Source organism: Dipodomys spectabilis, unplaced genomic scaffold, assembly GCF_019054845.1.
Source record: "Dipodomys spectabilis isolate Male_0828 unplaced genomic scaffold, ASM1905484v1 ptg000108l, whole genome shotgun sequence".
Lineage (NCBI taxonomy): Eukaryota > Metazoa > Chordata > Mammalia > Rodentia > Heteromyidae > Dipodomys > Dipodomys spectabilis.
Genome location: NW_024870785.1, coordinates 926,910 through 942,898, shown reverse-complemented (window position 1 = coordinate 942,898; position 15,989 = coordinate 926,910). Strand labels below are relative to the sequence as shown.

At 46.7% G+C, this 15,989-nt stretch overlaps 1 protein-coding gene across 1 annotated transcript in view; it reads right to left on the bottom strand.

Moving 5' to 3' along the window:
- Positions 1 to 15,989, bottom strand: part of Fmn1 (formin 1) — a 219,472-nt gene that overhangs the window by 64,344 nt on the left and 139,139 nt on the right. The window contains exons 6-11 of the mRNA XM_042687827.1: positions 15,801 to 15,862; positions 15,121 to 15,209; positions 10,858 to 10,987; positions 9,405 to 9,551; positions 8,283 to 8,342; positions 4,800 to 4,920 (exon numbers count right to left, since the gene is read on the bottom strand). Of these exons, the coding sequence (XP_042543761.1) occupies positions 4,800 to 4,920; positions 8,283 to 8,342; positions 9,405 to 9,551; positions 10,858 to 10,987; positions 15,121 to 15,209; positions 15,801 to 15,862 (609 nt within the window). The remainder of the gene's footprint in view (positions 1 to 4,799; positions 4,921 to 8,282; positions 8,343 to 9,404; positions 9,552 to 10,857; positions 10,988 to 15,120; positions 15,210 to 15,800; positions 15,863 to 15,989) is intronic.

Here is a 15,989-nt window from a genome sequence, read left to right as displayed (position 1 = left end):
TTATTAACTTTTTCAAAACTATGCCCAATCCTTAATCTCAGTAATCTGTCTAGCTACAATTGAGAGTTGACTTTTGTGTTTTTAAACCAAGTTTTAATCGTCAGCCCTGGCCAGAGCAGTACAACCAAGAAAGGATGGACAGAGACCAAGAGCCAATGCCAGCGATTCCCCTCAGCTTCTAGAGATCATCCAGTCTGACTACGTAGCTAACAACTTCTAAAACTGACAGCAATATCAGTATCCATTTTTGTAAGCTGTGCTTCACATAATGTAGTCTGTTAAATACTACTAAGTATTCAACGCAAGAAAATAAAATCAGTTTCATTCTTCCCATTGACAGATGCTGTTTTGAAAGGGCCAACCTTCTTTGTGTTGATTATTAACTAACATACTTCTGGGGAACCTTACTAAGCTATCACTGGGAATCCCCATGGTGATCTGAACGCAGAGCCCTTCCAGGCTTACTTGCTCACAGGCTTGTCTCTGGCAACAATTTTCACGTCACTTGATATTGGTGAGTGCCGCTACCAGGGAACTCTCGTCTACCTTTGCAAGGAAGGCTGAGTGGTGTGCCCACACGTGCGTGTTGAGGGTGGGGTTGGTGTAAAAGCACAGTCAGATTGTTCCACAGGGTGTTAGTTTCCTACTACTAGTATAACAAATGAATGGGATGTAAGTGGCTTAAAACAACACAAATGTATCTTGCAGGTCTATTTGCTAGATGTCAAACTAACACAAAGCTGGCTGGGCTAAGGGCCCGATGCTGCCAGGCCATGCTCCTTCCTGTGCAGGGCAGGCAGGCTCTGGTCTGCCTTTTCTAGTCGCGCAAGCTTGCCCCTCTCCCTGGCTCATTTCTCACTTCCTCCACATTCGAAGCCAGTAACATTACATTTCCTTCACCGTTCTTCTGTAGTTAAATCCCAAACAGGGAAAGCTGAAGGGCTTTCAAAGCTTTATGCTAAAGATCCCTGTGATTACATTAGTCCCACTGAGTAATCCTCCAAGAATAACCTTCCCATGTCAACAGCAACACAATTTCTCTTTTCTATGGAAGGCAGCATAGCCAGAGACTTTAGAGGCTTGGGTTTGGGCATCTTTAGGGGCCTTGACTTCCCTCCCCACACATATGGATGGGTAAGAGTATCTGGCTAGCAAACAAGATCAAGGTTAAGAAGAAACTACCGCTGCTGTTGGTGATTTCCCAACCACTCCTTACGACAGTCAGTCCAGGGGAAACGTTGTGTGATTAAGGGGTGTAGAGAAAAGAAAGTCTGCGGTGAGTTCACCGCATGCGGTACTTGGTTCTGCTCTTCGCGGTGTGGAGAAGGAGCACAGGTAGTCCGGGAGGTCTACAGCCTCCGTCCATCACGGCCTGCTAGGCCTCTCCACGGCAGGGCCAGCTGCACAGGCTGCGTACTTTCCTACTACTAATTGTCTTTGTGCGGCTTCTGCCAACAAGGCCCCACGCATCCATTATTTCCTATGAAATGATGCAGGTGCCATCCTGTCCCGTTAAAATACGTGAGTATTTTATTGATCACTTTGATGTTGAGGATTGAATACAGGGCCTCACATATGCCACGAGTGCCTCTGAGATATCCCTCTAGCCCTGGAGGATAAATGTAGTTTATGGTTATACCATTTATCGAGATCATTCTTTCCCCAAACTGTGGCACATATCAGACTCCAAAGCCCGAGTTCTGAATCCATAGAACATTTGTCTATTTGCTCATCCACCCTGTATAACCTCAGTCCATCCTCAACTCCAAGTAAGTTTATTCCTGTATCTTTACCTGATCTAGAATGGGACGTTTGCCTTTCTGGGGGGTGTACCCACACACAGCTACCTTGCTTACCTATTGTTCACAGAGCTGTATGCTGTGAACATAGCTTTCAGTTTGATCTCTGATACAACTAAAGGCTTCCAGGCCAGAGGAAAATATGTCACGGTGCTGAATATATTCCCTAGTGATATCTAGTTTCAAAACATGGCAACGTTATCACCTATGAAACCCTGGTTTAGCTGCGTGAGCACCACAAGCTTCAGCATCCTTATCTTGTGAGAGATCAAAATAATATAGTCTTCTTGGAGTAATTGTAAAAGCCAGAGGACATTCTATATGTGTGCGTGTGTAATCCCACACAAATTCCAGGAATGCTACTAATGACACCCTTGTATTAAAATGTTATTCAAAGTTCTCACCTTTCTGAAAGATGCTTATTCTGCTCCTACTGGTGACATCTGCATGACCATCAACTCTTGGCTAAAGGCACACTGCACTGCAAAGGTGTGGTGAACACTACTCAGAATATTTTCTTTCTTGCTATTTTTTTTGTTGGTCATGGGGCCTGAACTCTGGGCCTGGGCACCGTCCCTCAGCTCTTCAGCTCAAGGCGAGCGCTCTACCACAGAGCCACAGCGCCACTTCTGGCTTTTTCTTTTTGCTTATGTGGTGCTGAGGAATGGAACCCAGGGCCTCATGCATGCGAGGCAAGCGCTCTACCCCTGAGCCACCTTCCCGGCCCCTCCAAATATTTTCTTCTAAGAGGTGGAACCTGCCTAGAAAGCTGGGGCCTGATGCTTCTTAAAATTTGCTAATCACATCTGGTTTGGTTTTAGACATTTTCTGGGGTTTTGCCAACAGCTAAAACATTTTAATGGCTACAATAAACCTCAAGGCCTCATCAAATCTTTGCTGTGTGTGTGAAGATTATGTCCTCTTCAATTAAACATCCAATCGCGGCTCACACGAAGGCTGTGGGGACGGCGGTGAGACCGAGTGGGAGAGCTGAGATGAAAGGCCGCCAGCATTCTGGCCATTTTGCCAGATGGTATTTAAAGGGGAAAGAAATTCATTAGAGAGCCCAGCATCTGCCTTTCCTTCAATGCGTCCTGGGCACCTTTCATGTGTTAAACACACTGGCACTAGCGGGCATTTTTTGTGTAAATGGTCAATGTGTGTGGGGTGGGGACGGCATTCCCCATTTGTTTTTGTGGTAAATTGTGTCTTTTGGAGTTGTTCGATTCAGAGGAGAGAAATAACTAAGGTGATGTTTGTTTTTTTGTCCTGAGGCAGCTTCACCAACTCCAGAAGATTCTGCAGATCTTGAAGCTGGCTGAGGACAGTGTGTGGACTGAAGGGCCTCAGTGGCCAACGTCGGGAGACGCCGGCAGCCGCTGCCCCCAACTCCCCGGACTCCCTTCCTAGTGACTTCTCTATCCCTGTCTATTTATCATCCAACTCACTAGCATGTCAGAGGGGCCAGTGCCTGGAAGAGAAGGGGAAAGATCAAAAAGAGATCACATTTCTCCTGAGAAGTCTACGCTGGGGTCAGGCCATGGGCTTCCCAGGGAGCAAAGAAGTGGGAGAGCTGAGCACTCAGGACTGGCCCTTGCTGCTGACTCTTGCTACCATCTGGGGGACAGGCCTGGGTCCTAGTCCCGCCTGAAGAGGGACTGAGAGGGCTCAGAGACGGCTCACGCTGCTTGATGGTGATATGAATCAACTTCCTCAGTGTAGATACAGACGAAAGTGTCCATTATCCGTGACAGACGGAAACAATGGCTCCAAGCTCACAGGTCATAGTCCTGAACAAAGCTCCCAGTGGGATGAATCCACTCTCCCAACCGCATCAACAGGGGGAAAACCCACACACACACTCCTCTAAAAGTAATTTACAAGGTAAAAGTATGCACTTGTAACCACTCTCCTGACTGAAGCAAGTTATATGCCCAAAGTAAAAATAAATGGCTTTCCCCGTCACTGGGAAAGGACCTGTCCGGCTCTGCCTCCATTTCAAAGCTGCTCTTAGCCTACAACGTGGGTTCTGACCACTCTTTCACAATAAACATTTTTTAATGTTTATTTTATGTCTTAGTGTAAAACTATTCCTGGTTGAAATTCTTTGCTCCCTCCAACACCCCTTCTGGCACACAGGGTTCCATTTCCACATTAACACGCTCCCTAAATCCTCTACAGCGATCTTCAGCTGGAGTTACACAAGCTCCAAGGAGAGTATTTATGTTTCTGGACAAGAAGATGTCTCCACAGTAAAAACAGTAGACGACCGAGACGCCAAAGGAAAATTCCTACTCAAGCAAGACATACTTTTACTTTTCAATAAAGGCAAAAAAAGGGGCTTTTGCAATATCACATTTTGAGTAACTCAAAATGTAAATGAAACTGTAACAGAATGCTTACTGTGGGTCTATGGTTGCATCCATACAGAAGCCAAATATATAAAGATGCTAGTGTACATGAGTGATATATGTGTATGTGTGCATATGCATGTGCATATATGTGTGCGCGCATGTGCGCAGGCATTCACATGTGTACACGCAGCAAAATAAGACAATGCATTTGCTCCAATTGTCAGTTTAGTCCAATGCCTCTGATTGACAGCATGATACAATTTCTCTAAGTCTTGTTATTTTCATCTGTAAACGGAGTTAAGACAGTTTCTCCTTATTTGGTGGTTATAAGGATAATAGAAAACAGCATGGTTCCAAAAAATAGTTGGTGCCATTACTAAAAAAGCCATACCTATGAAATGTGAGAAACTGTAGGCATGACAAGACATAGACAGTAAACAAACAACCAGCCTTCCTAAAAGAGAGCAGCACATCCACGCAGTGCCACCAGATGCTCGGGGCAAGGCCGAGCTCCACACGGCATGCAGCGGACCAGAGAGGGGGCGGGCCTGCTGCGCTCCGCGCACCTGACATAAACGGTCCTCCAACACATTTCTTAAAAACGCATCTTTGCAGTTATCACAGTAGCACAAACAATTCCTGTTACCTTCCAGTTGCCTCTTCAGCTTTCTTAAATCTTTCACGAGGTCTTCGAACCTGACCTGGGAGGCCAGAAGGAGGTCTTGTGGCTCAGGCAAGGGGAAGACACTCTTTTCGGTCCCGGCTTCCTAAGGGATATTGCAAACAAAGGAAGAGGTACATCTTCTCGCCCTTGTCATTGTCAGCTGAAAACGCATGGCACTGGCATCACTGTAACGCCCCCTCGCGACTCCCAAGTGTGGCCGCCACTATATTTGTAAAGCGTTTCCAAGCGCTGCTTCCTTTACCTGAGCCGGCATTTACTAGGGGCAGGTTTGGTGTGGTTTTGACAAGCTCCTCTGCGCTACCTCATGGAGGACCTAAGCTGAGAAGGCAGAATCTCAGGCCCGATGAGACCGAGACCAAGTGTCTTTCCCAGGCCTGCCTTCTCCCCAGACGCACGCACGTCTTAGGCAGCCTTCAGCGCTTCCTCTCTCCACAGGCACCACGTTGCTGGCTTCCCTTCACAGCCCGCCCTTCCTCACTCTCAAACCGCTTCACCAGGCGCCGTGTGATCTGGCCTCTGCTGCGCTGCAGCACCTCCCTCTAACCTTCCTGAGATGGAGACAAGGCCACAGTCTCTGGTCTCTAGGCCTTTGCCGCCCCTTCCCAGGAGCTCCTTACTCCTCCTTGTTCACCCTCATACCTCCTTAAAAGACTTCCTTTCAATCTCCAGGCTTGGGTGTTTCTTTCCTATATTCCAAGAGCCTCTGACACCCTGAAGACTTACTGCCTTCATTTAAAAACTGTGGTGCTAGCTTGTGCGTTTTCCCACTAGGCAATAAGCATCTAAAGGGCAAGAACTCTGCCTTGTTCTCAGGATATCTATAAAGCCTGGCATGCCAACAGACTGTGCTGGCCGGTGGGCACTGCTGTAGACAGCCTGTGTAATACGCTTTAGGAAAATCTGCACTTTTAGCCAGAGATGTCTAATTGATCACATTTCCTTGTGGTTTTAGGAGTTCCTGGATTCGTTCTCTTCCTTTAAGCTCCTTAGCTTCTCTATGGACACCAGGAAAAGTGGTCTTCCTCACTTATCAGAATATAATAAATTTATTTTTTTCCACTGTTCTACATTTATTTTATTGCTTTAGAAACACTGGGAGGGGTACCCTAGTCTAAGTGCTAAGACAGAACATCTAAGAGGCTAAATTGGTGAGCTAGCTGCAAGGACTCAGGAAGCAGACCATCTTCTAAAACTCCTTATCAGAGGAACACAGAAAATGCCAGTGGGCAAATCAGCCCGGTAGTAGCCTTTGCAAAAGCTACTCAGGGTTGAATGGAAGACTGTAAGTGGACTTCTTCAACCTGGACCTAGACTGAGATCCAACCCCAGGGTGGTTTCACAGACCAACGATCCCACACGCTGGAGAGTGAAGAGCATCGTGCAAAGGGCAAGCCAGTAAACCACCACACAGGTGTGGATGGATTTTTCTAGACTAGGCCACACCGGTGGTTGTGACTATTCTTTCGATAAGCTTTCCCTCCAGGACGTCAATTTCATTGGATTCTCCATTTTGTAGGACAATCCCAGCCTTTCCGCTTGGTAGAGGCAGACACCATCGGGTCAATCTGCTTTAGCCAGCATAGAGTTAGAAAGGTCTCCTGCCAGCAGGCAGGTGATGGAGCCTGCCGTCCTGGCATCTGAGACCCAGACAGGAGAGCAGAGAGGATGGTGACTGAGACCAGCCCGAGCCACACAGCAAGACCCTCGCTCCAACACGAAGCAAAAACAAAACGCGAGGGAAGGACGGGGGAGAGGGCAGGGCGGGAGGGCAGAAGGAAGGAAGGGAGGAAGACTGAGACCAGCCCGAGCTACAGCAAGACCCTCGCTCCAACACAAAGCAAAAACAAAACGGGAGGGAAGGACGGGGGAGAGGGCAGGGAGGGAGGGCAGAAGGAAGGAAGGGAGGAAGACTGAGACCAGCCCGAGCTACAGCAAGACCCTCGCTCAAACACAAAGCAAAAACAAAACGGGAGGGAAGGACGGGGGAGAGGGCAGGGAGGGAGGGAAGAAGGAAGAAAGGGAGGGAGGCATTTTATTTAGAGTCTCACTATGCAGCCCAAACCGGCCGCAAAACCCCAGTGTGGCCCTGCCTCAGCTGGGAGGACAGGTAGGTACCACTGTGCTCATCACGGAATGACCACTAAGTAGATGCTTTTTAGGGAGAAGAAGAGAAAAGGGAAGTGTGTGTGTGACTCTGAGAGGCATCAGAAGTAAAAATCCATTAGTAAGCAAGCGTTCTAGTAAGGGTGTGGTTGGAGAACATCATGTCTTGGATTAAATCACAGAATATGTGTAAAGGAAAAGTAATAACAGCTTGGATGCAAAAGACTAAAGTGGAATGGAATCGTCTCAACTGAAAATGGGGCACTGTTTTTGTTTTGAACAGAAGCATTCTGTCAGAGCACAGGTAAACGGGGTGGGTGGTGTGGAGGTGCCGCTGGTAGTGGAGAGGCGCTGGGAGGCACTGAAATCCTCCAGGAGTCTCCTTAAAGCCTCTGTGAACTGGGGTGAGCAGGAAGGAAAAATACAGACAATGAGCTTAGCTGAAGTCAGAGCAGAGCCAAAGGTGCCAAATGACCAAGATCTGAGGAGTTAGATCCATCTATCAGAGAGGGAAGAGATCTGATGGCCTGCATAGAAGCAGAGCAGTTGGGAGGGAGGGAGGGAAGGGCTAGGCAGGTTCATTAAGAGGAGTTAGATCCATCTATCAGAGAGGGAAGCGATCATAGAGAAGAGCAGGCCAGTGCTTAGCTTCTCTGCATGAGATCTTTCTCTTTTTTTTTGGTGCCTGGGAAACACTCTGCTTCCATAGCGAGTTAGGCCGGAGTCCTGACCACATGTTCCTTTGTGATTTTTCTCTGTTCATACTAATTGTTTTATTTCTCAGTAATAGTTGCTCTTTGTCTCACAGTGACTGGCTCTTTACTCAGTTCAACAAGAAGGAAAGAAACAGAAAATTGTGATCAGGTTGATTCTCACAGACATGTTTGTTTCTAATTGCAAATATAATCTAAGTAGAGGAAGGACTTGTTCAAATTCAGTGTCTCCAACTTGTTCACAGCTGCACTGTGGGTACAACGTTGGGTATTACTGTGTCTTGACTTCTATTTTATTCTGTATCTCAGAATCCAGTTTCAACTATAAGCAGTTACCGAATGGAACCCGAGTTCACAGAGAACCTCACAATGTGACCACAACGCAACTAAGGTGACTCAACAAAGCTGTGTTGCACACTGAGAATCAGCAGACGTGTGCCAAGAACAATTCTTCTCTTTCTCAAAGTTAACATTGCTCTCTTGGTTTCACTATTTTTTTTTTAAACCCTGGAGTCTGGAGACCATTCAGAGCTGGGTGTGATCCATCCATCACCCGATTTCTGAACGCCACCCATGTGTCAGAGTTGAAACCCCATTAGCAGAGTTTCTATGTGGTAATATTTCTTACCTGATCGTAGTAACGCAGGTAATACTTCACAACATAGTCCACCAGATTAATTCCATTATCCTAGGTTTAAAAGAGAAAGCAAATGACAAGCTGTTCATATGAGTCTCTGCCCTGGTTCTACAGTTGAGAGCAGATATCTCAAGTTTATGATACTGATACTTTGTGAGATTTGATCCTAATTTTGTTCAAAACAAACAAGATTTTCCTCCATTAAAAAAAAAAAAGTCAGCTATACAAAGAAATGCCTCTACCCTGTCGTTTGTGGGGAAAATAGATAGCTTACAAGACCTGTGAGACCATGCCTAAAACAAACAAGTAAACAGAAAATTGGTGTCTCATATTTTCTGGCATAAAGCCAAGACAGGAGACAGGGGTATTAAAGGGAACAGAAAGCCCTCCCTCCCTTCCCACCTTTCAAAAAAAATGTGTTTTCTTAATGGCGTGAAAAACTATCAGAGCCAACTTAAAAGGAACCACGCCACTTTATGACCCCAGGAGGCCAGAGAGAGGCCCTCCCACAAGGCAGCCTTTGTGTCCGGTTCACAGGGGTCTAATTCTAACTGGCCGGAGCATTTCCCCTCCCTCCACCCTCTCTGCCCCCCATGGGACCCCTTGATATGGGCTGGTTGTTTCTAAAGAGGTAGCCCTGCAGGGGTGTGGAGCCTAGTGATAATCAGGCTCAGAGAGCTGACCAGAGACTCCAGACCAATTGTTGTGAGGGAAAGAATTCAAACACTCCGCTAAATTGGCGATTCCACAGTGTTGTGCTATGCAGGGAGTAAATTACAAGTAGCCAGAACTAAATTCAAACACACTCCAGCCTTTGCACCACAATTAATATTTTAATGTTTTATCTTCCACTGCAGTAGTGGCTCGGATTACTCATGTATGCTACACCAAAAACAAAAAAAAAGGAATTGTGTCACTAAAAATAAGATCTAAGATGAAAAACCTATTTTTACTCCAAAATCCAAAGAAAGTAGAGAAGACAATTCATGTTCTCAAATACTTGATTACTGTTAGGGGAAAGAAAGAGCAAGAAATGTAACACTCGGGAGCACTTTTTGTTATTTCTATCAACAAAGGCAATGGAAATAATAAAAACTCATCAAAAATAGATACCCGACTCTTGACATCCTTGAGTTTGGGCAGAATTTCTAGGCTGTAGCCATCTGCTTGTCCTCGGGTCCTGTTCCCTCCATTCATATAATTTCCAAACGCCAGGATGAGGGCCAGGATGTCCTTCACGCTCTTCATGCTCAACAGGCCCTGTGAGGACAAGCACGGGTGAGGACAGGCCCAACTCCAACCACACACAGTCACTGGGTTCCAGTAGTATTTGTACCAACCAACCACCTGATGGCTTGTTACCAAGAGTATTAACAGCGAGCGAGGTGAAAATACACGTTAGGAAGCCATCGGTGTCTGTTCTTAATGAAAAGAACTAAAGCCATATCTTCTACACACTCAAAAACTATAAACAATACACGTCCTAGTATCGAGGATGGAATCTCCATCTTGATAGCTGCACTTGACTTAATTTTATTTTTCATTCTTAAAGTACTTGCAGATTGATTTAAGGAAGTTCAGAGAATTAGGCTTTATTTTTGGTGGCCTCAAAGTAGATTGATATAGAATGTCTTCTCAGGATCTGTTTGGGGGCGATGTGCCTATGCAAACAGCACAGTTAAACACAGAGTAGACACAGGAAATGGGAAACAATGCATTTTGAGGTCATAGGTTATGTTTACAGTGCTTTTAAATGCACATTTATTGTTTATATATATATTTATATAAACTTCTACCATTCCAAGCCACTTAGGATTTTCTTCAGCTCCCTTATCTCAATTATTTTTCCTCTCTTTTATTTTTGCTTCAGGTACAAAATTTTCAAATGGAAGCCTTTTTTTCTCCTTTATAGTCTTACTTGTTTGTCTTTTATTTTAGGGGAAAGAAAGTAAGCAAAACTCTCTAGGCAGCTTCTGCTCTTCCCCGTCGGGGTACTTGGTAATATTTATGCTTTCTTTATTAGCATCGTTATGCAAACCTCTAGGTAAGCCATGAAGTACTCTAGCACGATGTCGAGGTACCTCACGTCCCCCAGAGCATGGATCGCCGTGTGAGAAAGCCAAAGACTAGAGTTTAACTGTCTAATGCACACTAGTACCATGAAGCCAACAGACTTATCTGCCAGTCATTCATGATCCAGTCAGTTATTTCGCCTGTCAAATCTCTAGAATCTTCTAATTTGGGATATAGACAGGTTTGAGGTGATCAGGTATGAAGGTCTCCAGCAAGATTCCCTTACGCAAGTTGAAGAGGTAGAAAGGGAACAGAGCACACCGTCTGGACTGCTCCTTAAGCCTGTAAACTCCTGGCTGCCTCCTCTTTCTGCCTGAATCTGCATGCCCTCTTCCTTCCTTCCTCTCTTGGGCAGGCCAGCCACACACTCACCTTCGGAGAAAGCACACAAGGTGTCGACAAGGCACTATGGCTGCTTTCTCTGACTCTCCACTCCCTCCTTTACTGGACCCCATGGAAGTCAGGCCAGCTTTGAACTTCACAGCAAACATACCTCAGAGGCTCGCGTGACAATCTCAATCTTCCGGTGTAAAGAGTTGATGCTCTCAGAGAAGACAGATCTGAAGATTATGCACTGGGCACGTTCGGCAAAATTAGGGATCTGAGCTAACTCATGTAAAAACCTGTCAACAGAAAAAAGAAACACTGAAAAAAAATCATTCTTCCATGAGAACAGTGCTTGTTTGAAAATTTCAGCTTGTATTTATGAAAGGTACCAAACAGGCTGTCTAAAGGAGTTACTGTTCCCAACAGGGCCACTGTGCTGAGGGTTTTTATGGCGATGAATAAATGTATGGTGTATACACTTAGGAACACAAAGGCTATGCAAATGTACTAAAGAAGTTCTCTGTGGCTTACTACTCAAGTAGGGGTGAACTTGAAATGGAAAGTCTTTTAGTTTATGAGAAAAATGTCAGAATGAGTTCTCTTGTACTGAAGCATTTTCTAAAAGTACATCCACATGGGCAAGCAAAGTAGGTTCTTCATGTGAATACCCAGTCGACTGATTAAAATTCTTACTGTGGTAAGATGGCTTCTGTTTTCGCTCACTTATATAAAAGTCTGTAACAACCGAATTCTCCATGTCAACGTACTCACATAGGTAGTTCATAGCCCAGTATGTGGAGCGAAGCAAGGAGACAGTTAGAGCTTCTTCAAGACCTGGCTTGAGTTGGGTACCGACCTGCACACAGTAGCTGACTGTCTGAGCAGTTGGCCACTCATCCTGTGCGAAATTAAACTGGAAGAGCTACACACTGTCCAGGCCAACTACCAGAGAAAAGGATATAAACTAAACTGTGTGGAAACAGCTGGATATGAGCTTAGAAAGGGAGAGAACCAACTCATGGTCATCAATTTCATTTTGAAATGATGGCTGATATTTCTGGAAGTCTTAGTCAACTTATAACAACCATTACCTTGACATTTTGCAATCTCCCACCAAGAACACTTTATAGGGGAGCAAAGCTGCAGCTCTTTTTTAGTTAGTTTATTTAGTTTTGAGACTTTCTGGATAGGCAGGCCAAGCTATGGAATGGAGTTTAAACTTTTTCCTAATGAATGACAGGTCATAAACAGGGAAATGATCCTTCAGCTTTTTGTCTCATGCAGTCATCACAGTAGTGCTTAGCTGGAAATGACAGTGGATTCGAGGCTGAGGAAATTACTGAACCACCACTGTAATCTTCCAAGAGGGAAGGAGCTGTGGGCCTGAGTGGGTGGGAGGGGATGGATGAGGAACGTACCCAGGAAAGAAGACACAAAGCCATCGACTGATCCCATGAAGATTGAGAAGAGTCCTGGTTGACCTCTGGGTTTTGAGTTTAGATATGTAGAATGTGAAAATGAAAAATATTGGAAAAGCAAATTTGGAAAAATATATATATTTTGTTGGTCATGGGGCTTGAACTCTGGGCCTGGGCGCTGTCCCTCAGCTCTTCAGCTCAAGGTGAGCGAGCGTTCTACCACTTGAGCCACAGCGCCACTTCCAGTTTTCTGATGGTTTATTGGAGATAAGAGTCTCACAGACTTTTCTGCCCGGGGTTGGCTTTGAACTGCGATCCTCAGATCTCAGCCTCCTGAGTAGCTAGGATTACAGGCGTGAGCCACCAGCACCCGGCTAGAAAAAAATATCTTTAAACTACTTTCAATTCAAAAATAACCAGGCAAATACTCGAGGAAAGGCTCCTTTCCCATTTATCTATTTTATTTATCAGAAGAATAGGTTAAAGGCTTGGAAGCACAAGTGTCCGATACCTTGTTCCACCGCTGTTTTATACTTTACAGATCGTGGACAGTAAGCCTTTTATGTGTTCCCAAGCATAGGATTTTGAACACTGGGCCTTGGTGCTTGTAAGTATCCATTACTTGATTTCCTGTGATCGTCTGACTTTATGTCCAGGTTCTATGATTACGCAACATGGAGGAAGCCCCACATGAGGGAGCGTTCCCTCTGTATCTAATGCGGGCATGGGCCCCAGGAAGAAGCGTAACTTCAGCTGACACATCCACATGAGAGAAGTTCTGTGCTGCAGAACCAACCTAGCCAACAGGTGACATGGATGCTATGTGGCCCCTCTGGCACCACCATTCTCTAAGCCTCTGGAGGCATGTGTTCGCACCAAGGCTAGTGGTAGAACACAGTCTCACGTAGTCACGTGCATGCTTCCAGAAAGGAGAATCCAGTGCGTGAGGCCTAAGTTAGCTGTGCATCTGCCATTAGAACAGGCCAACAGGTATGGAGCGTCTCCATTTAAGGCCATGGCAGGGGAGCATCGGCTCCACCAAATCCAGAAGCACCTCCTCTCCCCTCACCACCCTCTCTGGGCGGGAGGTAGAGGGCTACCCCCGGAGGGTGCGGTTGTCAGACAGCCTCGTCCCAGATGACACCTCTGTGGAAAATGGCTTTCTGAGCCTGGCATGGGGGTGTAAGCAGCTGATGAGGTGAGAGGGGCGTCCGGCCTCCCCACGCCGTGATTTATAGGACTGGGCGCCACAGGACGCTGGGGAAACCGTAATGCTCAACCATAAATGAGTCATGCTTTCCAGTATGTAAAACATCTTTACAGTCAATCACTGGGAGCTAGTGGCAGAAGATGTGCCAGAGAGTCAGATTTTGGCATAAAGCAGACAAATGCTGTACTGTGCTGGCGGTGGAGAGCAAAGGTGACACTAACCCAGGGCCCTGGACCTCATCTACCTTCCACACCTCTCTCTCCATCTGGCGGCCCGCTGCCTCTGCAGCACAGCATGGCAGCCCTCTCTGCCACAGGACACAGCTGTGAGTGGTCACAGAGCCGTTGCAATGATTATGAAGTGCTCCTCCAGCTAGACAATCAGCACAAAACCCAAGAACAATGGGCTGTCTGATGATCAGCTGCCACCATTATTCTATGTCCTGGGGATTAGTTTCGAGAAGCAGTGCTAGAAGGAGGATTGCTTCTGGTGGCAGAAACACCGTCTCTCCTGACTGCTCATCCATTCGGCCAAGTGGGTAAGGGGTTGGCAAATCAACTCTGTAGGTCTAATTCAGCCTGCAGCTTATGTTCTGACTTAGGAAACTTAAGAATCTTGGTTTTCATATTTTTAAATGGTTGAAAAAGAACCAATAGAAGGTTAACACTGCTGACACGTAAAAGTGACATGAATTCAAATTTCAGCATTCCTAAATAAAATCCCATTCCAAGAACAGCCGTGTTTCTTTGCAGCTTTTGCACTTCAGAGGCTGGCTTGAGTAGCTGTGACAGATCTTTTGACCCACACACAATAAAATGCTAGCTCATCCTTCACAGGAAAAGCATTTCAGTTCCATTCTGTTTCACTGCCTAACCCCAGGGCTTGATATGCCCTTTGGCCCCAAACGCTTCCCACGATCTTATTAGCATGCCAGTGTCTCAGTGTTCATGGCTCCTCCTCAGCCCTTAGGAATTAGGTTGTGACACTAGCAAACGCAACTTGGGGTAAGATGGTGGCTGCTGACGAACAACAGTGGACTGAAGGCAAGCTCCCATTTGAGCTGACTCCCAGTGTTCCTAGGCTTGGGACTTGGGGGTGTTGGATTCAGCTCCTTGTGATAGGAATTCATCTCGGGTTCCCAAACTACCAGTAAGGTGTGGTGTCAGCATCTCCGGAAACCCAGACCTCTCTACCCACCCATATCTCTGGAGAACCGGACGGGGCCCTGGCAGCTCAGAGCCCCAGGAACTCATGTGTGTCTTAGAGACTCCAGGAGCCCAGGCAAGGACAAGGCACACACGGAATGAGAGTCAATGGAGAGGAGAAGCTGGCTCGGAGGGAGGTAACGAAGCTGCCGCTGACTTGGGAAGACCAAGGACAGAATTGGGGGAAAGCAGGCATATTCAAGCTACATGTACTGATTATGACATGGAAAAATCAATTTGAATTCTGTGGCTCTGATATCTTTTCAACTGCATTAGCAAACCCTAACATGGAGCAATGCCTTCTTCCTTCCCTGGTTACGCTTTTGGTTAGGATGTTTAGTCTAGAAGGAATTAAGGAATTGGTAGGACAAGGAAGGGGGTAGGGGAGGGGGACACACTACCCAGCAGCACAGATCTCAAGTCTGCTTTTCCCAGCAGCTGGATCATTCTTCCGTCTGCGAAAGGTCACGGGAATGACGGTGCTGTAACTGAGCTCAGAGCACAGTTGGACTTGGGACAATCGGAACTGAGAGGCAGCAACACAGAAACTGCGGCTGTCCTTCCGCCCAAGGAGGACAGAGTTCGAGTGTCCTTACTGCTCAGGTTTGTCCAGCAGCTTCAGGTCCTCGTCTTTGGATGTCTCATAGTACTTTCTTATTTTAACCAATTCATCCTCTTGGGCTCGCTGTTTGGGAGAAAAAGTTCATGGTGGTTAAACATATGCAATTCTCTTTTTGGCACAAAAGACCACGTGGTGTCCCACTATCCTAGCTCTGGTACCAATGATGGAAGCGGATTGAGCAGTTTGGTAATGGGCCCCGCCAAGGTCCCTGGTCAGACAGTAGTAGAGCTGGACCGCACACCTCACCCGCACAATCCCAGGCTGGCTCCCATCTCAAGTGTCAGCCACTCACTGGGCCTAACGGTAACCGTCCGGGCTGGCATCAGCGTTCTTGTGGATACCAGGAAGTCACAGGCACAGGCCAAAATTAAGCAGGAAGCTCATCTTCATGCCAGCGGGCAGCAGGGCCAGGCTCCGGGCACCTCTGTGGTGGCTACTGTGGCTCATGATGAGATCTATGCCCCCAGCTACCTCAGTGCCGGGTGAGACCCTCCCTCCTTCCAGGCTTGCTCCTGTGCACGCTGGCATCTCCATTCCTTAATCTTTTCCATGCTATGTCAATGCCCTGTCTAGCAAAGAGCATGAGTGGTCTGGAGATTTTTAGAGAAAAAAGAAACGATGGACACTCCGGCTCTGTATGCTTTTGACACTCACATTTTCATATAAGGCCGCCAGGGTCTCCAAGTCAACCACGGACTCATCCACGGTAAAGATGGCTGCGGAAGAGAAAAGGCCAGGGTAGGGCTCTGAGGCGGTCCCAGGGAAGAGGCCCAGTCAGGCCTCTGGGCCCGGGTCAGGCCTCTGGGCCCGGGTCAGGCCTCGGGGCCCCGGTCAGGCCTCGGG